Genomic DNA, 23,414 nt, shown 5'->3' on the forward strand with positions numbered 1-23,414 from the left:
AGCCCTATGGGCCCTGGCAAACGTAGCGCACTATACAGGGAAATAGGCTGCCATTTCAGATACAGCTCAGTACTAAAGAGAGAGGGAGAAAGAGAGCAGAGCAGAGGCTGTCTATCAATCCAGGAGCACTAAAAGAGGCTGGCTAATGTTACATGACTTACAATGTCCTTTCTAGCTACACCCCAGACATCTTGTCTCAGAGGGAGGAAGCCGTAATGGTGTATCACTGATAGATCTATATGTCTATATTTAGCCTATTCCTTTCATCCCAGCATCCTTTTATAACCACTAGAGAGAGAAATAGATAGAGATAGAGAGAGCGAGAGCGAGAGAGATAGAGAGAGGGAGAGCGAGAGAGATAGAGAGAGAGGAGAGGAATGACCATAAGAATGAATCAATGATAATGCAATCAGGGAGATTGGTGAGGGATCCCACATGAAAAATACTGCAGTATACTATGGTATAAATACTATAGTATTCAATGTAGTGTTTTTGCGGACTTTAGAGTATTCACTGTAGTGTTGCGGACATGACTGTAATATACTGTCGTATTTACAGATTACTATAGTATAAATCCTGTAGTAATTGTTTTTGTAGTGAATGTTATAGTATTTACTATAGTGTTTTTGTGGACATTACTGTAGTATTTACTATAGTGGGGGGTTTCTCCTTGAGGAAACCTACTTGACAAAATACTCAAAGAGCAAATTTTCCATAATAATAATAATAATAATAATATGCCATTTTGCAGACGCTTTTATTCAAATCATGCATGCATAAAAAATTTTTTTGTGTATGGGCCGTAGGGAACACAATATGTGGTCTATATGTGACATTTAGGTTTCTCACATGGGTGGCATACAGTGAGGGAAAAAAGTATTTGATCCCCTGCTGATTTTGTACGTTTGCCCACTGACAAAGACATGATCAGTCTATAATGTTAATGGTAGGTTTATTTGAACAGTGAGAGACAGAATAACAACAAAACAATTCAGAAAAACGCATGTCAAAAATGTTATAAATTGATTTGCATTTTAATGAGAGAAATAAGTATTTGACCCCTCTGCAAAACATGACTTAGTACTTGGTGGCAAAACCCTTGTTGGCAATCACAGAGGTCAGACGTTTCTTGTAGTTGGCCACCAGGTTTGCACACATCTCAGGAGGGATTTTGTCCCACTCCTCTTTGCAGATCTTCTCCAAGTCATAAAGGTTTCGAGGCTGACGTTTGGCAACTCAAACCTTCAGCTCCCTCCACAGATTTTCTATGGGATTAGGGTCTGGAGACTGGCTAGGCCACTCCAGGACCTTAATGTGCTTCTTCTTGAGCCACTCCTTTGTTGCCTTGGCCGTGTGTTTTGGGTCATTGTCTTGCTGGAATACCCATCCACGACCCATTTTCAATGCCCTGGCTGAGGGAAGGAGGTTCTCACCCAAGATTTGACGGTACATGGCCCCGTCCATCGTCCCTTTGATGCGGTGAAGTTGTCCTGTCCCCTTAGCAGAAAAACACCCCCAAAGCATAATGTTTCCACCTCCATGTTTGACGGTGGGGATGGTGTTCTTGGGGTCATAGGCAGCATTCCTCCTCCTCCAAACACGGCGAGTTGAGTTGATGCCAAAGAGCTCGATTTTGGTCTCATCTGACCACAACACTTTCACCCAGTTCTCCTCTGAATCATTCAGATGTTCATTGGCAAACTTCAGATGGCCCCTTATAGGTGCTTTCTTGAGCAGGGGGACCTTGCGGGCGCTGCAGGATTTCAGTCCTTCACGGCGTAGTGTGTTACCAATTGTTTTCTTGGTGACTATGGTCCCAGCTGCCTTGAGATCATTGACAAGATCCTCCCGTGTAGTTCTGGGCTGATTCCTCACCGTTCTCATGATCATTGCAACTCCACGAGGTGAGATCTTGCATGGAGCCCCAGGCCGAGGGAGATTTACAGTTCTTTTATGTTTCTTCCATTTGTGAATAATCGCACCAACTGTTGTCACCTTCTCACCAAGCTGCTTGGCGATGGTCTTGTAGCCCATTCCAGCCTTGTGTAGGTCTACAATCTTGTCCCTGAGATCCTTGGAGAGCTCTTTGGTCTTGGCAATGGTGGAGAGTTTGGAATCTGATTGATTGATTGCTTCTGTGGACAGGTGTCTTTTATACAGGTAACAAGCTGAGATTAGGAGCACTCCCTTTAAGAGTGTGCTCCTAATCTCAGCTCGTTAACTGTATAAAAGACACCTGGGAGCCAGAAATCTTTCTGATTGAGAGGGGGTGAAATACTTGTTTCCCTCATTAAAATGCAATTCAATTTATAACATTTTCGACAATTTATAATCAATTTATGTGTTTTTCTGGATTTTTTTGTTGTTATTCTGTCTCTCACTGTTCAAATAAACCTACCATTAAAATTATAGACTGATCATTTCTTTGTTAGTGGGCAAACGTACAAAATCAGCAGGGGATCAAATACTTTTTTCCCTCACTGTAAACTGGGATATGGGGGAGGAGAATGGGCAGGGTATATGCAAATTAAAGCTGTTGTATAATAAACTATTGTAATTACTGTAGTAATTTTGCGGACTATAGTGTTTTTGCAGACATTATTGAAGGAATTACTGTAGTGTTTTTGCATTCTGTTGTATACTGTAGTATTTACTATAGTATTCTACTGTATACTACAAAATTATATAGTAAGAATTACACATGGCCGAGGGATACTACAGTGTGTAGTATAGTATTCTACAGTATACTACAGTTTACTACATAATTATATAGTAAGTACAGTAGTATTCTATAGTAAACTGGAGTATTTTTTCATGTGTGATCGAGGGAGGGTCGGATATAGGGATGAAGGGGGTTCTCGAAGCGAGGGAGGGGTTGGAGTAATGAGGGAGGACAGAGGAGAGAGCTCAGCCAATTGGATTACAGCACAGAGCTAGAGAGAGGCATACTTACGATCGGACGAGCGCAAAGGACAGTGCCACTTCAATGTGTTAACTGAGTTGTGTGTGTGTGCGTGCGTGTGTGTGGGTGTGGGTGTGACGTGTGTGTATTAGCCTATTGATTGTATATCCACACCCATTATCAATACTAACTCTCCTTCCTTCCTGTGTGTGTGTGTGTGTCACCAGGACTCGTCATCTCTGTGCTCTCAGAGAGGAGGTATCATGAAGCAGGGCTGGCTGCAGAAAGCCAACATCAACAGCAGCCTGTCTGTCTCCATGAGGGTGAGTTAGAACAGCTCACCCACCATCCTTGTCTACTGACATTCGTAAAGTACTCAGACCCCTTGAAGTTACAGCCTTATTCAAAAAAATGTTTTTTAATGTTTCCTAATCAATCTACATACAATACCGCATCAATCTACACACAATACTGCATAATGACAAAAACTGTTTTTTTAAAACATTTTTGCAAATGTATTAAATATAAAAAAACAGAAATACCTTATTTACATAAGTATTCAGACCCTTTGCTATGAGACTCAAAATTGAGCTCAGGTGCATCCTGTTTCCATTGATCATCCTTGAGATGTTTTTACAACTTTATTGAATTAAATTGATTGGACATGATTTGGAAAGGCACACACTTGTCTATATAAGGTCCCACAGTTGACAGTGCATGTCAGAGCAAAAACCAAGCCATGAGGTCGAAGGAATTGTCCGTAGAGCTCCGAGACAGGATTGTGTCGAGGCACAGATCTGGGGAAGGGTACCAAAACATTTCTGCAGCATTGAAGGTCCCCAAGAATAAAGTGGCCACCAAGACTCTTCCTAGAGCTGGCCGCCCGACCAAACTGAGCAATCGGGGGAGAAGGGCCTTGGTCAGGGAGGTGACCAAGAACCTGATGGTCACTCTGACAGAGCTCCAGAGTTCCTCTGTGGAGAAGAGAGAACCTTCCAGAAGGACAACCATCTCTGCAGCACTCCACAAATCAGGCCTTTATGGGAGAGTGGCCAGACGGAAGCCACTCCTCAGTAAAAGGCACATGACAGCCTGCATGGAGTTTGCCAAAAGGCACCTGAAGGACTCTCAGACCATGAGAAACAAGATTATCTGGTCTGATGAAACCAAGACTGAACTCTTTGGCCTGAATGCCAAGCGTCACGTCTGGAGGAAACCTGGCACCATCATGCTGTAGGGATGTTTTTCAGCGACAGGGACTGGGAGACTAGTCAGGATCGAGGGAAAGATGAACGGAGCAAAGTACAGAGAGATCCTTGATGAAAACCTTCTCCAGAGTGATCAGGACCTCAGACTGGGGCAAAGGTTCACCTTCTAACAGGACAACGACCCTAAGCACACAGCCAAGACAACGCAGGAGTGGCTTCGGGACAAGTCTCTGAATGTCCTTGAGTGGCCCAGCCAGATCCCGGACTTGAACCTGATTGAACATTTCTGGAGAGATCTGAAAATAGATGTGCAGCGACGCTCCCCATCCAACCTGACAGAGCTTGAGAGGATCTGCAGAGAAGAATGGGAGAAACACCCCAAATACAGCTGTGCCAAGCTTGTAGGGTCATACCCAAGAAGATTCAAGGCTGTCATCACTGCCAAAGGTGCTTCAACAAAGTACTGAGTAAAGGGTCTGAATACTTATGTAAATGTCATGTTTTTTATTTGCAAAAATTTCTAAAAACCTGTTTTGCTTTGTCATTATGGGGTATGAGGAAAACATTTTTTTATTGATTTCAGAATAAAGCTGTAACGTCACAAAATGTGGGAAAAGTCCTGTACTATAAATGATGTAGATCATGTATCACAAAAGGACTCTGTTCCTTGGTGTCCACATCACCAACGAACTATCATGGTCCAAACACACCAAGACAGTCGTGAAGAGGGCACGACAAAGCCTATTCCCCCTCAGGAGACTAAAAAGATTTGGCATGGGTCCTCAGATCCTCAAAAAATTCTACAGCTGCACCATCGAGAGCATCCTGACTGGTTGCATCACCGCCTGGTATGGCAACTGCTTGGCCTCTGACCGCAAGGCACTACAGAGGGTAGTGCGTACGGCCCAGTACATCACTGGGGCAAAGCTCCCTGCCATCCAGGACCTCTATACCAGGCGGTGTCAGAGGAAGGCCCTCAAAATTGTCAAAGACTCCAGTCACCCTAGTCATAGACTGTTCTCTCTGCTACCGCACGGCAAGCGGTACCGGAGTGCCAAGTCTAGGTCCAAAAGACTTCTCAACAGCTTCTACCCCCAAGCCATAAGACTCCTGAACAGCTAATCATGGCTACCCGGACTATTTGCACTGCCCCCCCACCCCATCCTTTTTACGCTGCTGCTACTCTGTTAAGTATTTATGCATAGTCACTTTAACTCTACCCACATGTACATATTGCCTCAACTGCCTCAACTGGCCGGTGCCCCCGCACATTGACTATGCAACGGTACCCCCCTGTATATATAGCCTCCCTACTGTCACTTTATTCTATTGTATATATAGCCTCCCTACTGTCACTTTATTTTTTACTTCTGCTCTTTTTTTCTCAACACTTTTTTGTTGTTGTTTTACTCTTACTTTTTTGTTTAAAATAAATGCACTGTTGGTTAAGGGCTGTAAGTAAGCATTTCACTGTAATGTCTGCACCTGTTGTATTCGGCGCATGTGACCAATAAAATTTGATTTGATTTGATTTGATTTGATTTGATTTGATTTGATTTGCAGGCTCTTGTTCAGCACTAACATACCTGATTAGGGCCCTATAAAATCAGTCATATTTTTGGCCTAATTCAGTTTTTTCCGTTTTCTTTTCCCAGTTTTACATTTTTCAGATTTTTTGGGGGGTTTTCGCTCTCAAAATCAGTTTTTTTAAATATATATAAAACAACAAAATTAGATGTTCTAAGTCCACAACAATACTTAAACCACATCAATCGAAAAATCGAATACATTTTTATTTTGGGGTGTAGATACCCTTTAATTCAGGTGTGCACCATCAAGAGACTTGTTTGATTAGCTGTGTTTCTGATTGCGGACTTTTCAAATCACAAATCGCCAAATAATCATAATATCATTCTGCAGGTAGGCATAGGCTATTTTGTAGTTAACATTTAATTGAGAAGGTTTTTGGGAAAGCCTTTCCATCTACCAGAAGACGGTTATCATTAGCATCATCTCTAATGGCTACACAAAGTGGTAGACAAACAAACACGCACACACAGAAAGGCTATTCCCGCGTTGCCTCTTCAGAAAGAAAGAAGGAAAATACGAATCATTGATGCATTAAAAAAAATAAAAAAATAATTTAACCTTAATTTAACTAGGCAAGTCAGTTAAGAACAAATTCTTATTTACAATGACAGCTTACACCGGCCAAACCCAGACGACACTGGACCAATTGTGCGCCACCCTATGTGACTCCCGATCACGGCCGGTTGTGATCCAGCCCGGGAACAAACCCGGGTCTGTAGTGACACCTCTAGCACTGCGATGCAGTGCCTTAGACCGCTGCGCCACTCGGATGCATTTTGTTCATGTCTTATGATAATCCTGATCTAATTAATAAGTGTTCTAATAAGTTCAATACATTTAGTTGATATCCTACTAAGTTCAATACATTTTTGAATATTGTTGAAGTCCGTTTTAATGTCTGGATTCTGTGATTCCGTTCGCGTTCTCCGCATCGCGGATTTGATAGGGCCCTACCTGATTCAGCCAATCAAAAAAAGTATCTACAACTATATACACAAAAAAAACTGTTTTTGCTTTGTCATAATGGGGTATTGTGTGTAGATTGATGAGGGGGAAGAAATCTATTTAATCCATTGTAGAATAAGGCTGTAACGTAACAAAATGTGGAAAAAGTCAAGGATTCTGAATACTTTCTGAATGCACTGTATTCAGAAAGGTTCATTCATGGTTGATTAAAAAAAAACGTGTGGTCTTTGATAGATTTAGATCTGTTCATACATAGTCTCTGTGCAATACGTTAGGTAATGCTAAAGTAATGCTAAAGGAATGCTAAAGTAATGCTAAAGGAATGCTAAAGGAATGCTAAAGTATTGCTAGTAGTAGCTGCATGGGGATACTGGGCCTAGCCTATTGACGGTACACCATGTGCTGTATACACAATGTCACAACAATACATTTGATCACCAGCCTTATCTACCTCTGTACACACACATCCACTAGACTGTACAGCAGATGTACACTATTAGAAATAAAAGCAACGTTGCTATTGGATGATTTTGAATTGAAACCCTTCTTCTGATTATCAGGTTTTTAAGAGGAGGTATTCCTACCTGTCCCAGCTGCCAGACGGCTCCTACATCCTCAACTCCTACAAGGATGAGAAGAACTGCAAGGACACCAAAGGATCCATCTACCTGGACTCCTGTATAGACGTCATTCAGGTGACCTGGGACCTTATTCACAAAGAGTCTCAGAGTGGTGATCTAGGATCATTTTGGTCTTTTAGATCACAATGAATAAGATTACATGGACAGGGGGGGACCTGATCCTAGATCAGCTACTTTGAGATGCTTATTGAACACGGCCTCTTATCTCATCTTGACTTGGAGATCATTGACGTCAAGTGGTTGTTTTGAAGAATACAGTACGGTGTATCTTTGTATATGGTTAATGTTTGTTCCTAATGTGTCCCTGGAATAGATTGACCATTTGCTTACAGAGGCACACCATGCACTCTGGGCTTTGTGGAGACAGACAAATCTATATATATTGTCTTCTCTGTCCTAGACGGTAGACTTTCTTCCTGCCAGCCATGAAAGGAAGTCTTTGATAATCAAATAGATCATTGCTAATTCAATTAATAAGTCATCTCTGGACTCTAAAGAGGCAAAAATGGCACCAGCACACTCAGAATCAGGCTTGTTACACAACAACCCACTGGGAAAAAACTGGTTGAATCATCGTTGTTTACATGATATTCCTATTTTTTTATTTTTTTTATGTGATGATGTTGAATCGACTTAGAAAACTGATTGGATTTGGAAAAAGTCATCAACGTAAGTCATCAACATGGTGACATTTTTTGTTGAATTCATGTTGAATTCACATTAGTTGACAACTCAACCAAATGTAAACCAAACTGCACGTTTAAATTACGTCTGTGCCCAGTGGGAATAGTTGCTGATAAAGATTTAGGCCTAAAAACCAGTCAACAGGTAAGCTACAGTATGTATTACACAATAACTAGATGGAATTCTGTTGGGTGTACATTCTCACTTCCCAGTAAAATGGAATTCCATTGGGAAAACTCCCACTGTGACCACATAAAAAGGCAACCTTCTTGAAAATTAAGTCAGGATACTGCATTCCAGTCACCGGGTATAACAAAATGGCTGCGTTTAGCGTTTTTATTGTTAATGAATGAGAGAGACTGCTGAGTGTTGGCACTGGGTGGTACAGTAGGCTGGAGAGACTGCCAAGAAGCTTTCCATTGGTTGAAAGTATTTTGGAGATATAGTGAGTGAACGGAGTCATTTTGCAGAAAGGCATCTACTGAATATGGCGGGTGATTATCCAAAGGTTCTTTGTATTAAAGCTAACACTGATGTTTGCAAGACCAAAGGTCTATGGTGCTTTATGTTGTTGACTTTGGTAATGAATGTATAACTATTTAGGCTAAGTTTTTGCCCTATTAACACGAAATTGATGGTTTGTACTAGTAGACTGCAATTAAGTGCACAAACCTGTTGATGACTCCTGCAAACTTTCCTCTTTCTCCCCTCCTCCCAGTGACCTAAGACAGGGGTTCCCAAACCTTTTTGGGGCCGGGGACCCCTTTTGGGATAGCAAATCCATCAGGGACCTATGACTGGGCGATATATAACATTATTTTGAATGTATGTTTTTGCACGATATTTCAAATGCCTGTATCGCAATTTTTTATTTTTATTTTTTTTAGCGTTTATGTCCGCTTGTTCTCATGTTGTTTTTTTGGTCTTGTCTCCTTCACTCCTTCTGTGCTGTGTGCACCTTCCCATTTACATCAGAGATCTGTCATTTCTTCCCATTTACATCAGAGATCTGTATATAATGACGAGATGCTCATGTCTCCGCCCTAACAATGGGAGTCGTTGTCCCAAAGGCGGGAAGGCAGGCCACAAACTTAGGTCCAAAATAAGCCCAAAGAAACTAATCTCGCTTTGCCTCTTCCACTCTGTTTACACACACACACACACACCAAGCCCCTTCCCATGCCACTCACAACAACAGAGATGAGAGATCACTTCTTCCTCTCTGTCAAGCGGTTTCAACGTGCTATTTGCATTTGAGGTTTGGTCCAACAGAATTGGTCATATGGACACTGAATCACATTGAGACATTGTCATGTGAATTTCTATCTCTAATTCAACCTAAGCTTGAATCATTACCAGAGGTTGTAAAGCTCTGGTTTTAATCATCAATGATTCAAGGTCCACAATCCACAAGTAATTATCGGTAAATTTATTCAAGGAGAGCTCTGCTCAAAAACGCAAACATACTGTTTTTATACCCCTTGACAAACAAAGACACTATGCTCCTCCCACCTTTAGGTGGCTTTCTTAAACAGTTCCCGCCTTCCCCCTTGAATGGTTAGTAACGCCCCCTCTGTTAGTGGGTTGACACTACATGATAATTCTAACATTTATACTGTGTTTGGGGTGAAATTCTTTAGTCATTATTCTTAAAATCCAAATTAATCTAACAATCCACCCCTTTGACTAAATATTCCCACATTCAGGATAAATGTATTTTACAAGCATGATTAATCTCAGAGATCACATCAGAACTAATAAACATTTCATCCAATTGCGGTCTTTCAGGGTCCAAATCCTCGTCATCCACCAAGCCTGGAGGATCGTTTTTCACATTCCCCTGGTCAGAGTCCGGAGTCAGTCCATCTCTCATCATTGTTTAGATACTGCATTTCACCAACGCCTGACTCACCAATCCTCGGACACAGGGAACAAGACAACAACCACAACCACAGAAATTCTTTAGTCATTATTCTTAAAATCCAAATTAATCTAACAGACATTATTTTACTGTAATAGAGAAGTTAACCTTTCTAACGATACCCTTTTTATGTCTCAACTACTCAAACTGCGCACAGAGCAGACACTACTAAAACGGGTGTATCAATAAACATTGCTCAGTTTGTCGGTACCTAGCAGCATTTTAACCAAAGACTGTTATACTAGCTGTCTAGTCTGTGTTTTATAAATGTGCAATAAGCATAAAACACAATTATATAGGGAATTGGCAACTCGTTCTCATTCTGAGAAATAAGTTATTGATTTCAACATCTGAACAAAGCAGACAGGCTAGCATGCTGTTCAAACAGTTGGAGACGGACAGAAGGGTGTGTTCATAACAATTCAACTGTTCTGCCTTGTTATCTAGCTAGCAAATAGACCCAAGTTGGCTAAACTCTAAATATTAGCTGGCTACTCACTAGCACGTTTGAGTGTTGAGCCGAGTGTTATTTGGCAATATGCTGCTCCAACCAGGCCTATCCTCTGTCTCTCCTCCCCAGCGCCCTAAGATGTGCGGTAACAGCTTTGAGCTTTGAGCCACAATGTTTAAATGACTCCAACCAAACTTCTAGATTTTCACCCCAGTGCCCTAAGATCTGTAGTAACTGTTTTAAGCTTATGTTACTAAATGACTCCAACCCCCCCCCCCCCCCCCCCCCCCTCCCAGTGCCCTAAGATGCGCCGTAACGGATTTGAGCTGAAGATGCAGGAGCGCTACAGCCACTTCCTGGCTGCGGACAGCGAGGCGGAGATGGAGGAGTGGGTGGTCACCCTGAAACAGGCGCTGCAGAGCAGCACCGAGGGAGGAGACAGGAGGAACGGAGGAGACAGCCTAGACTGTGCCCTGGGTGAGGATGGAAGGGATTAGACTGGACACACACACACACACACACACACACACACACACACACACACACACACACACACACACACTGTATCCTGTACTCTCCTACTCCTACACACCTGCAGTACAAAAAAATCGTATTATTTAGCTACTCCACTCCTGCTATTTTTTCCAAAGAAAAGTTGCACATGTCTTTCAACACAGTCATCTCCTCTAGGAGTTTCAAATCCCTCCCCCTAACCTGTAAACACACACTGAATAGCCTAAACAGTCAATTACAGGATGATACACAACAGTTGGTACAACAAGGCAGCATTGTATTGCTAGTTTTCACCAGTCATTTTATCTGCCTCTAGCATTTAGTTCCCCTTTCAAACTTCATTGGAATTGTTTGTTGACATAAAAGGAAGTTATTGTGAACTATTGAACTATGCATATAATGGCTGTTAGATAAGTGGAGGAACACCAACATTATGATCCAGCAGCTGTGTGTGTGTGTGTGTGTGTGTGTTTTTGTGTTTTTTGTGCACGTGACCAATAAACTTTGATTTGATATGTGGTTTTTTTGCATGCATACGTGTCTGTCTGTGTGCGTGTCTGTCTGTGTGCGTGTCTGTCTGTGTGTGTGTGTGTCCGTGTCTTCATGTTTACCTGTGTGTACAGCCTCTGAGCAATTGACAGTTTGGGACATTCATTTTCTCATAAGGGTAGACACACTCTCCTCAAACGTCCCTCTAAAAACAAATACATTATTTTCTCATATGCCTCTGAGATGCTGAGAGATTTTGGCTAATACAGCAGAAAGCTGTGGGAGTCAGTTAGCCTGGCTGGTCCCCAGCACACTGAAGGGAGTCAGACACGCAGCAGAGTTAGTAGGAAAAGCTCATTGGGACATCGCTCAACATGGAAGGTAAAGAATGTAACATGAAGTAGAATCATCCAGTAGCTTTGTGCAGGTGAATATCCAAGTGCACAACTCTAGGAGGATCAGATATCAAGGAAAAGGTGCACTAATATCAGATGTCATTATACTCATCTGAATCATACATCAGGCTCTATGATCAGTACTCTCTTTGACTGACTCCTCTCTCGTCCAATCAGATGACGACAGTAGCAGCCAGGGGAAAGGAGAGAGCCTATTGGAGAGTCTGGGGAGGAGCCTACACCCTGAACTCATCAAGGTAATACTGTTACTGTTATCAACATCAATCACACACTACAGAGGAATCCCATAAAGTAGGCCTACTGTCAACTATGCTATTTATGTTATGTAAATAAGAATAGTTGATTGAGATTGAGATCATACTTACCATCATACGAACGAGCATATATATATATATATGTTCATTTTTAAATACATTTCTTACTAAGCATATGATACATAATGTAGCTGTCTGTGCAGTCCACTCTTAGGCATAGTGTGTAGACCCTGTTGCTAATTGATTCAGCCTGGTGGATGTTGGCAGTATGTTTTAGTCTGACTTGCTCTCTTCACCTCTGGTCTCATTAGCAGCAGTGTTTTATTCTAGTAGTGTGGATATTCCCCACACACACACATGGTAGTGATTCTAGCCACATGGTGGAGAGGTTTTATAGGGTCATTCAGACAGAGCGTATCCTGTTTCCTTTGGAGAGAACGGAAAGTGCAGTTTTAAAAGTTTTACTCGTAGAAAAAAGGGTTCCAAAAGGGTTATTTGGGTGTCCCCATAGGAGAACCCGTTTTGGTTCTAGGTAGAACCATTTCTGGTTCCAGGTAGAACCATTTTGGGTTCCATGTAGGACCCTCTGTGGAAAGGGTTCTACAGAGAACCCAAAAGGGTTCTACCTAGAGCCAAAAAGGGTTCTCCTATGGACGACAGCTGAATAACTCTTTTAGGTTCTAGATAGCAGATAGAGTTTACATATGTTTAAGCAGTAATGATTATTGATAAGGAATGTTTTTCTAGTCAGTTAGAGAAACAAAATGCTTGCGTCCCAAATTGCACCCTGTGAGAGTGTGATTTGAAGGAGTCAGGCACAGGAGGGTAAATCACAGAATACAGACGTTATTCCGTAGGACACAGTTACGCTGGATAGCGTCAACAGCACAGGGCGTAATACAGGCGCACTGGAACACAATACAGGCACACGGGGAGAAATAACCCCGGCAATACAACGTACGGGTAGCTCAACTGAGCTACACTCATCTTCACATAAAACAATCACCCACAAGGACAAGGGGGGCAGAGGGAACACTAATGAGGGGACTAATGAGGGGATATGAACCAGGTGTGTGTGATTGACAAGACAAGACATGACAAGTGGAGTGATGAGAATGGGAGCGGCAGTAGCTAGTAAGCCGGTGACGACGAACACCGAAACCTGCCGAACAAGGAGGGGAGGCAGCCTCGGCGGAAGTCGTGACACACCCTATTGCCTCTAAAGTGGTATCTGCTCACTGATCTTTCACATGTATTTATCTGATAGCATTTCAGTATCAGAGAACTACAGTTCACTAGCTCTTTTGTCTGTAGCAGGTCCCTACTGTAGGCTACATCCTCTAATCCAGGACGTAACAACAGTACAGGATAGATATGTCCCAAATGGCACCCTTTTCCCTATATAGTGCCCTATGGGCCCTGGGCAAAAGTAGTGGACGTTAGAGGGAATAGTGTGCCATTTGGGATGCAGCTTATGTTTATCCCATAGAGACCACCTCACTGCTTTAATGTGCCTATAATCCCAGAACAGCACATGGAGAACAAAGAGAGCTGTCTGCTCTGAGATGTCCCAGCTCTCCTCTTCCTGGTTAACTCTACTGTCTCTCTCTGGGGATGGATGGATGGATGGATGGATGGTGTGAGAGGAGAGAGGGATGATGGAGATCTCACTGTGACCTGAGGCTGTTCTTTGTCTGTGTTTCTCTCTCTGCAGTACGCCAGGGAAACAGACCAGCTCAATAAAATCAACAGGAACGAGGGGAGGCAAAAGCTGTTCTCTCTGGACCCTGAAACACAGGTTAGGACCGTCTGTGTTGGACTCTATTCATCCCCAATATGTTTGTTAATGTTGCTTAAGTCTATTTTAAGCAGGTTTATAGTAGGCAGTGTATAGGTGTGTATAGATGCATGATATGCCATGTCTGTCTGGGCAGTCCCAGGGCCTGCTGGCTCAACTGGCATCGAGTGAACCTCTCAGTTAGAGAATGTCTGTGTTTGTATATTGTATGTTTCCATGGGGATGGATGCCAGAAGCTAACCACTGTTCCCTCCTCTCTCCTTCATCTTTCTTCCCGACCTCCCTCTCCTCCCTCCTTACTTTCTCCCCCCTCCTTCCTCTCCCACCTCTCTCCTCCACTCTACTTTCCCCCTCTCCCTCCATCTTTTTCCCTCCTCTCCTCTCCTCACCCATCCCTCCCACCTCCTCCCTCTCCTCCCACCTCTTTCCCATCCTCCTCTCCTCCTCCACTCCTCCTCTCCCCCCTCCTCTCCTCTCTCCAGAGGTTGGACTTCTCAGGTATAGAGCCTGATGTTAAGCCGTTTGAGGAGCGTTTCGGCCGGCGCATCGCCGTCAGCTGCCATGACCTCACCTTCAGCCTGCAGGGCTGTGCCAACGACAGGGGGGACGGGGTGCTCACCAACGTAAGGTCACACACACACACCCTATCCTCCTGCTCCAACGTAGGTCGTATATGAGTAACGTACAACAGAGCACAGCAGATCCAAAATTGACATCAGACTTAGTGTTTATGTTGTATATTCAACTTTTTTTCATATCAATTTTTGATCTTTTAAGTATAAAGAATTATGGTTAGAATTTCAAGTAGTTATGTTTTTTCCTAAAATATTGCACATTTGAAATACTTCAAGATAGATGGCCAAATTGATGTATAGAGACCTAAGTCATTATCCACATTCAGATTCCCTGATGAATGAAGTAAGCATTCTGTTTAGAGTGTGAGACGAATGCAGAGCCTCTTTGGCATGAGCCAGCAGTATAGAACACAGTCCTCCCTCTCTCCCTCCTTCAGAGTGGATTACAGTAGACATAAAACACCGTGATAAATAACTTCATGCCCACTAGAGCATTTATAGGTTCAGGGGAGGGGAATAAGGGAAGTTGGCCTAGATTTATATGGAGGGAAGTTGTTGCACTCCCCTCCTCTCCCCTTCTCTAGTCTCAAACTCACATAGGCGAAATGGTTCCTGGAAGAAGTGGGGTTGCCATCATTCAAGCTAGTATGCTGATGTCTACAGAAGTGCAAATACACTCGTATACACACACACACACACACTCTCTTGTTTTTACTTCATAAACACACACATACACACCCTCTCCCATCTCTCTGTTATCCAGGTGGAGCCGTTCTTCATCAGCCTGGCCCTGTTTGACGTGTCTAAGAGCTGTAAGATCTCTTCTGACTTCCACGTGGACCTCAACCCTCCCTGTGTACGAGAGATGCTGACCGACACCTCTCCACTCTCCCCTACATCAGAGGGAGGTGGAGGAGGAGGAGGGGTGAATGGAGGCGGGGTGAATGGAGGAGGAGTGAATGGAGAAGTGAACAGTGATACAGGGAAAGGGAATGGTCTGCCCATTCTACAAAGGGTGTCTGAGTCTCTGCTGCAATTCCCCACTCAGGTAGGACCATAGTGACCTTAACTGACCTATATAATATATTCTGTGTGTTGCATTGTGTTTGTTTACACACATACACACACACACTAAATCATGCTTGTGTATCTGTAGAAATGATGGCGGCATCACAGAATCCCAAGATTACAAACTAAGTCTCTCCCTTATTTGATATGATTACTTTAGATTATCAGTTGGTGGGACAGGGATGACTGAAGATGGCTTGAGATTTGTTAGGAAATAGTTTTTTTCTGATGACCCACGAACCAGTCAGTAGGCATTAGACACCCAGAGATGAGCCACTCCCGTCGGGGATTGCAAGGTGTTGTCGTCAGCGGTGCTGGTTAACAGTGGCTGTCCTCTCCTCTTTCACCTAGTCCATGAGGTGTCACAATAGTGCACATCGTTGCATTTACCCACAATGCAGCGTGTGTGTGTGTGAGAGCAGTAGACTGATTCTCCTGATTTCGCTGGACTACCTCTGGTGTCTGGGGGATTCTGTTGGTGCTACTATGAACACGTCTTCGCAACCAGTACATAATCAGAATGATACCATTGATTTTCCCCCTTCATTCAAAGCTTGTTGAGATTCAGGCTGAGACTACACTGTTTACTAAGTCTGTTGTCCACATGGTCGTAAACATACAACATAACTACATCATCCATTGCTACAGCTACTACTTCCGTGCAACACTGTAGGATTTTGACCAGAGGATTTTCGTGTTAATAATCGGTTGAATATCTCAAAGCTTCAAAGTTGATCTCCTTAACGTTAACTCGTCATTATACAGTATTTGGGTAAATGAGAACAGCAGCTATGAAATGTGTTCACGTTAACCTATCTGTATTGTATATAGCTAGTATTACCATTTCAAAGGCTAACTGCAATATCAAACTGCAATATCAAACTTGCTCTAGTAGCAGTGAAATACACCCTCCCCTAGCCTGTTTTGCTAAACAGTTTGAAGCCAGTTGACTAGAAAAGAACAGTCTAGTGTGATGTCCTAACACACCCGCGCACGCACACACACACCGCTGCTGGTCCCATTTACAGGATTACCCAGCCGCAGTAGCGTTGGAACCCAGCAATAAATCACAGTACCGGTGTTTCCCCTATATTTATTTAGCAGTAGCGCGCCGTGGCGCACTTTTAAGATCAAAGTGACACGTTACAACATCAGATCGTCCGAGAAACCTCTAAGGTAATTAGCTACCTAGCTTGTAATCCTGGAAGTGTAGCCAACTTTATTTATAATATGTATGCCCCGGTCAGTGTAAACTTAAACTACTAAAACCAGATATAAAGGATGTAGAAACGATAATGGAGCTCTATATTTGTTAATAAGATAATCTTTGAGAACTAACAATCACCCCAAAATAAAAGACATTCAGGGAGAATCTAAAATTCAAAAAATGTCATGGTATGGGGCCCGTATTGATTTTGTTATAATGTTTGAGTCACTCAGATAGCATAAGAACACGGCATAAGCCATGGAAAAATTTGTATAATTGCAGGAAATTTGCTTTAAAACTGCACATTTTCTCTCAGCCCCATTGCAAAATGTGTAGAATTGCAGGAAACATTTTCTCTCCGGCCAACGGCAAAACTTTAAAACAGCTAAATGTTTTCTCTGCGGCCAAGAGGAGGGTCGCTAAAATGTTCGGATGGAGACAGCACCATTGCCCACTGCCTACAGTGCTGCACCTCCCATCCCCAGACAACATGGAAACATGACAGAGCTCGCTCTCTCTCTCTCTGGAGCAGAAAGAACACAGATACACAGCAGAAAATCCTGTGAGGTAGAATGGAAATACATGTAATAAAATATCTGGACCCAGAAACAGAATGACAAACAGAGCACCAAACAGAATAGAATCAATCAAGACATTGATCATTCTCACTCTCGTTGGTCAAACGATGCATGCTGATGACACAAAAAAACAGAACTTGATTAAACTCTTGTCCAGTGTGTGTGTGGACCTAGCAAAGTCTAGCAGGACACAGAGAAATAGATAATAGCCTACCTCTATGATTACTGTCTGATTATAGACTTGGAGACCAGCAGATCACAGTGTAATTGAGGTGCTGTTTGGGTGTAGTCCAAGGACAGCCTGCCCTCAGCCCTCATCTCTCTACTGCACAACAGAAGTCAGGGTGTGTCTCACTAGTACGGCTGCTAGCAGGCTCCCCTCAGTCTCACTCAGTGCCAACTTTATATTGTGATTTATGTAAATCCGTTTTTGGTAGCAGAATCATTAGCTAGACCCCTGCGAGAGCAACTTAATGCAACTTTTGGTCCGGATTATGTCAAAGCTGATGTATTGTTAAAGTGTTCCAAATGTCTACTAATGTGTCACGATCTCCACTCTTACTGTGCTGCCACTCCCAGGAAGAACATGTTTTTGCATGTGTGTGTATGTATGTGTGTGTGTGTGTGTGCGTGTGTGCGTGTGTGTGTGTGTGTGTGTGTGTGTGTGTGTGTGTGTGTGTGTGTGTGTGTGTGTGCGTGTGTGTGTATGTGTGTGTGTGTGTGTGTGTGTGTGTGCGTGTGTGTGTGTGTGTGACGCTCTGTGTAAGAGCCACGGTTGGCTTCATCTCACTGACCCAAAAATAGTTTCAACTCTGTTTGGGTTTCCTATATAACTTCGGCCACTAACAACCGACAGCCAACCACTTCCCAGCTCCAGGCTCTGTACAGGAGACAGTTGATAAACTCTCACTCTTAATATGACTAGGAACTACTGTAGTCCTAATGTCACAGTTTCAAACAGAAAAATGATGAATACCTGCAAACTGTTGAAATACATCTAAAGCTTAAAAGCAACGTTTCTACCACACTGGGTCATCATTAGGCCTAACAGTCTCAAATAGTCATTTTTCCCTTCGTCTGTCTTCTCCATCTTTCTTCCTCATCCTTCCATCTTTCTTTTACTCCATCTATCCTCTCTTCCTCATCTCTCCTCCAGGGTATCTTCTCAGTGACCAACCCCCATGCTGATATTTTCCTGGTGGCCAGAGTGGAGAAGGTCCTACAGAATGGTATTACATACTGTGCTGAGCCTTACATCAAGACCTCAGACATCAACAAGGTATGTGTCTGTCTCTCTGTGTGTGTGTGTGTGTGTGTGTGTGTGTGTGTGTGTGTGTGTGTGTGTGTGTGTGTGTGTGTGTGTGTGTGTGTGTGTGTGTGTGTGTGGTGTGTGTTGTGTGTGTGTGTGTGTGTGTGTGTGTGTGGTGTGTGTTGTGTGTGTGTGTGTGTGTGTGTGTGTTGTGTGTCTCCCTTCAGACATCAACAAGGTATTCTGCCACCACTGTGTTTGCCTGGGTTGTGTGTATTCTGTCATGGCGGAGAGAGCTACTGTTAAAGTGTCTTGTTTAACTTGTTTTAAACTGAATTGCTTCCCATGTTTTGCCTATTTTGATCTTGTTTCCAACATGATCATTTGAGTAGCTGTGCCACTGTTATAAATCATGTTATTACCTTTTCATTAACTTGTTACTGTTATTAAATTGGACTCATTCTCTGTGTTCCAATCCAGACAGCCCAGAAGGTTCTGAAGGCTGCCAAGCAGACGTGTCAGCGCCTGGGCCAGTATAGGATGCCCTTCGCCTGGGCTGCCAAGTAAGACACAGCTCTCATACACTGTAAAACACATAAATCAGATGTAAAACTGTGGAATAATTGACTCACTATTTGGGAAATAATGTTTACTGTCCTCAGGCAGTGTGGCGATTTATTTGCAACCTCAGGTGTCTTTATTTGAATATTTACCTGCATTTTACTATGTACATCCTCCTTACACGTAAACATGATCCTGTCTCTGTTGTCTCAGGCAAGTGTTTAAAGATGCCCAGGGCAGTCTGGACATGGACGGGAAGTTCTCTCCTCTCTATCGCCAGGACAGCAGCAAGATCTCCACCGATGACCTCATCAAGATGCTGGCAGATATCAGGAAGTGAGTCATCAATTAGATGTGATGATTGTGACTGTACACTATTAGAAAAAAAGGTGCAATCTAGAACCAAAAGGGTTCTTCAGCTGTCCCCATAGGATAACCCTTTGAATAACCTTTTTGGTTGCAGGTAGAACCCTTTTGGTTCCAGGTAGAACCCTTTTGGGTTCCATGTAGAACCTTTTCTACAGAGGGTTCTACATGGAACCCAAAAGGGTTCTACCTGTAGCCAAAAAAGGGTTCTCCTATGGGGATAGCCGAAGAACCGAATAACCCTTTTTTCTAAGAGTGTACAGTATAGGTGGTTTAGTGTGCTGGCTGGACTACGTACATTTCAGTCGGTATCCTAGTGTCTGTTGGCACTGCAGGCGTACATACTTATAGTGTTATGACTGTTTCATACACTTTCACCCCTTCAGGCCAGAGAAGAGCAAGCTGCAGACTATCCCTGGACAGCTGAATGTCACCATCGAGTGTGTGCCTCCGGACTTCTCAAGTGGGTAGTTTTGCCCTGTTTTCCGCTGTTTACATTTGATTGAACAATATTGAGCGGTTGACTGACAATCGTACTACATAATCCATTACATTGGTTGATAATGTCACTAACGTCCTCCCTGTTCTCCCTCAGACACGGTGACCTCGTCCTACATTCCAGTCAAGCCCTTTGAGGAGAAGTGTGAGAGGGTCTCAGTGGAGATGGAGGAGTTTCTCCCTGAGGAGGCCAAGTATAACTACCCCTTCACTGTCTACAAGAACCACCTGTATATCTATCCCCTGCAGCTCAAATATGACAACCAGAAGACCTTCGCCAAGGTGGGGGAAAGGAGGAAGGGGGGAGGGAGGGTGGGAGGGGGGAGGGATGTAGGGAAGAGAGAGATATATTGTTTTGCAAAAAAAAATGGTGTGCAAATAACAACAACAAGCTGATTTGCAAGTACAGTACATCTACTGAACAAAAATATGAACGCAACATGTAAAGTGTTGGTCCCACATTTCATGAGCTGAATTAAAAGATCCCAGAAATGTTTCATACGCACAAAAAGCTTATTTTTCTCAAATTTGTTTACATCCCTGTTAATGAGCATTTCTCCTTTGCCAAGATAATCCATCTTCCTGACAGGTGTGGCATATCAAGAGGCTGATTAAACAGCATCATCATTACACAGGTGCACCTTGTGCTGGTGACAATAAAAGGCCACTCTAAAATATGCAGTTTTGTCACAACACAATTCCACAAATGTCTCAAGTTTTGAGGGAGCATGCAATTGGCATGCTGACTGCAGGGATGTCCACCAGAGCTTTTGCCATATAATTTAATGTCAATTTCTCTACCATAAGCCGCCTCCAAGGTCGTTTTAGAGAATTTGGCAGTATGTCCAACCAGCCTCACAACCACAGACCACGTGTAACCACGCCAGCCCAGGACCTCCACATCCGGCTTCTTCACCTGCGTGATCGTCTGAGACCAGCCACCCGGACAGCTGATGAAACTGAGGAGAATTTATGTCTGTAATAAAGCCCTTTTGTGGAAAGAAAAACTCATTCTGATTGGCTGGGTTCAGTATACATTGAGTTCAGTGGGTCATTGTGTTTACAGCTCACATTATCACTCACAACTGTCCTCCTTCCTGGGTTGAGTTATTGTATTGACTGAAGTGTCTTTTATCCTTCCAGGCAAGAAACGTAGCCGTGTGTGTACAGTTCAGAGACTCTGACGAAGAAGGCGCGGCCCCTCTAAAGGTGAGCGTTTGGATGATACTGTAATGTCTGATCTAGTGAAAATGACTGGGATCCCCAGGAGAGAAGACTAACTTTTGACAAAGTTCAAGTTAAACTACAGTGGAGTGGCGGAAAAAAGAGGAGAAAATACCTCTTACAGAAGCTTAGCCAGTTATTACAGCTGGCTAGGAGAGGAAATGAGAGCTCTCTCTCTGTCTCCTTCTTTCTCTCTCTCTCTCTCTCTCTCTCTCTCTCTCTCTCTCTCTCTCTCTCTCTCTCTCTCTGTCTCCTTCTTTCTCTCTCTCTCTCTCTCTCTCTATCTCTCTCTCTCTCTCTCTCTCTCTCTCTCTCTCTCTGTCTCCTTCTTTCTCTCTCTCTCTTTCTCTCTCTCTCTCTGGCTCCTTCTTTCTCTCTCTCTCTGTCTCCTTCTTTCTCTCTCTCTCTCTCTCTCTCTCTCTGTCTCCTTCTTTCTCTCTCTCTCTCCTTCTTTCTCTCTCCCTCTCTCTCTCTCTCTCTCTCTCTCTCCTTCTTCTTTCTCTCTCTCTATCTCTCTATCTCTCTCTCTCTCCTTCTTCTTTCTCTCTCTCTATCTCTCTCTCTCTCTCTCTCCTTCTTTCTCTCTCTATCTCTCTCTCTCTCTCTCTCTCTCCTTCTTTCTCTCTCTCTCTCTCGCTCTCTCTCGCTCTTTTTCTCCCTCTCTCTCTCTCTCTCTCTCTCTCTCTCTCGCTCTCTCTTTCTCCCTCTATCTCTTTCTCTCTCTCTCTCTCTCGTTGTGGAACATCCGCACACGTCGAATATTTGTGGGTGGAAACCTCCATCAAACGACCATGGAATTTTTTTTCTCCACCAGACAGAATCTCTCACTGTTCACTGCACTCAAACAGGCTTCCACAGAACCAGTGAGCCAGATTATTTATCACACAGTCTGGCTAGGAACAAAGTATTTTCTCAGGCAGAATAAAGTGTTTACAAACAGCAGGTTCGGGCCAACATCACAACACACCTTTCCATTGAGCACACAGCGGAAACCAGCTAGCGCAGTTCCTGGACTTTACACTGGCTCTGATAGAAGGAACGATAGCCCATGTCACACTGTACTGTAGGTTTCTGGTGCTGTATGAATTCATTACTATATTACTGCTTCAGGTGGAGACAACATTACATATAATGCATTCAAAACATTCTAATTACCGCACTAAATTGACCTCTGCCTGGACTAGCATTGAGTTTTACCCTCAGTACCTTACCCCACAAAAGGCCGTCCCGTCCAGCCCAGGGTCAGAGGATCTATCTGGGTCAGGGCCACATCACACGCCTGGGCTTTGGCAGCTCAGCCTGCCCCCTCCTCCTTCCCTCTCCTGGGTCTCCACTCCACTTAGTTTAGTTCTGTTTAAACTCTCACCTCTTACATACTACATTCTCACCTCTAACTAACTTACACTGGTGAACAAGCTCGTCTTCCTCGTTGTTCGTAGCTGTGGTTTGCTTGTGTTGCAAGTATTTGAGGTGTGATTGTACGGTTCTTTAACAGCATTTCTGTCTAATTATTAGCATTGCTGTCATCTTACTCACTGACATGCCCATGCAACATCAGCAGATGAGCAGTAGATTCATAATAATGTGTGTGTGTTTCAGTGTATCTACGGAAAGCCAGGAGAGACACTCTTCACCACCAGTGCCTATGCGGCCGTCCTCCACCACAACCAGAGCCCTGAGTTTTATGACGAGGTCAGTGAACAATTTGCATAATAAACCTGGCCTTTTCCCTGATTTGCTATGCTACATCAATTACTCCCTGCAATTGTTACTGGTACTGTATTGTGTTGAAGTCCTCAGTGGCCAAAGTCCAGTCATTAGGGCTGGGTAAATCCTATAATCTAGCTCAAGAGCGGGGGGCTCCGGACTGGCTCACGCTGGGCTGGTCTGACACCCATCAGAGGGAGGGAGAGAAGGAGGGAGGGAGAGAGAGAGGTGAGATCAGGACACTGTCACAGACACAGAGATATAGACTGGGGAGGGGGGCCATCTGGTCTATGGCATAGGGATTAGAACACACCTTCCAAGACCCCTTCACTGCTCTGATCTCTCTATTAATCTGGACTGCTGCTTTGGTAATGAGTTACTTTATCAGGGAGACCTGTTTCAACAAGCTTTTAAGGGAAAGGACCACACTATTCGTTGTGACACATAACCAAGTCATACTCGACTCCAGGTTGGAATTTGATGAATGAAAGAAGCAAATGTTAATGGCTAGGCTCACTGTGTGTAATTTCCTCTGACACAGAGCACAT

At 43.5% G+C, this 23,414-nt stretch overlaps 1 protein-coding gene across 1 annotated transcript in view; it reads left to right on the forward strand.

Moving 5' to 3' along the window:
* Nucleotides 1-23,414, forward strand: part of dock11 (dedicator of cytokinesis 11) — a 117,949-nt gene that overhangs the window by 20,571 nt on the left and 73,964 nt on the right. The window contains exons 6-19 of the mRNA XM_084166043.1: nt 3,130-3,225; nt 7,227-7,361; nt 10,660-10,840; nt 11,938-12,017; nt 13,750-13,833; nt 14,316-14,456; nt 15,172-15,456; nt 18,418-18,540; nt 18,991-19,073; nt 19,285-19,407; nt 19,824-19,900; nt 20,033-20,217; nt 21,079-21,144; nt 22,759-22,851. Coding sequence (XP_084022169.1) covers nt 3,130-3,225; nt 7,227-7,361; nt 10,660-10,840; nt 11,938-12,017; nt 13,750-13,833; nt 14,316-14,456; nt 15,172-15,456; nt 18,418-18,540; nt 18,991-19,073; nt 19,285-19,407; nt 19,824-19,900; nt 20,033-20,217; nt 21,079-21,144; nt 22,759-22,851 — 1,752 coding nt within the window. The remainder of the gene's footprint in view (nt 1-3,129; nt 3,226-7,226; nt 7,362-10,659; nt 10,841-11,937; nt 12,018-13,749; nt 13,834-14,315; nt 14,457-15,171; nt 15,457-18,417; nt 18,541-18,990; nt 19,074-19,284; nt 19,408-19,823; nt 19,901-20,032; nt 20,218-21,078; nt 21,145-22,758; nt 22,852-23,414) is intronic.

This window comes from Coregonus lavaretus, assembly GCF_964263955.1.
Source record: "Coregonus lavaretus genome assembly, chromosome: 7".
NCBI lineage: Eukaryota > Metazoa > Chordata > Actinopteri > Salmoniformes > Salmonidae > Coregonus > Coregonus lavaretus.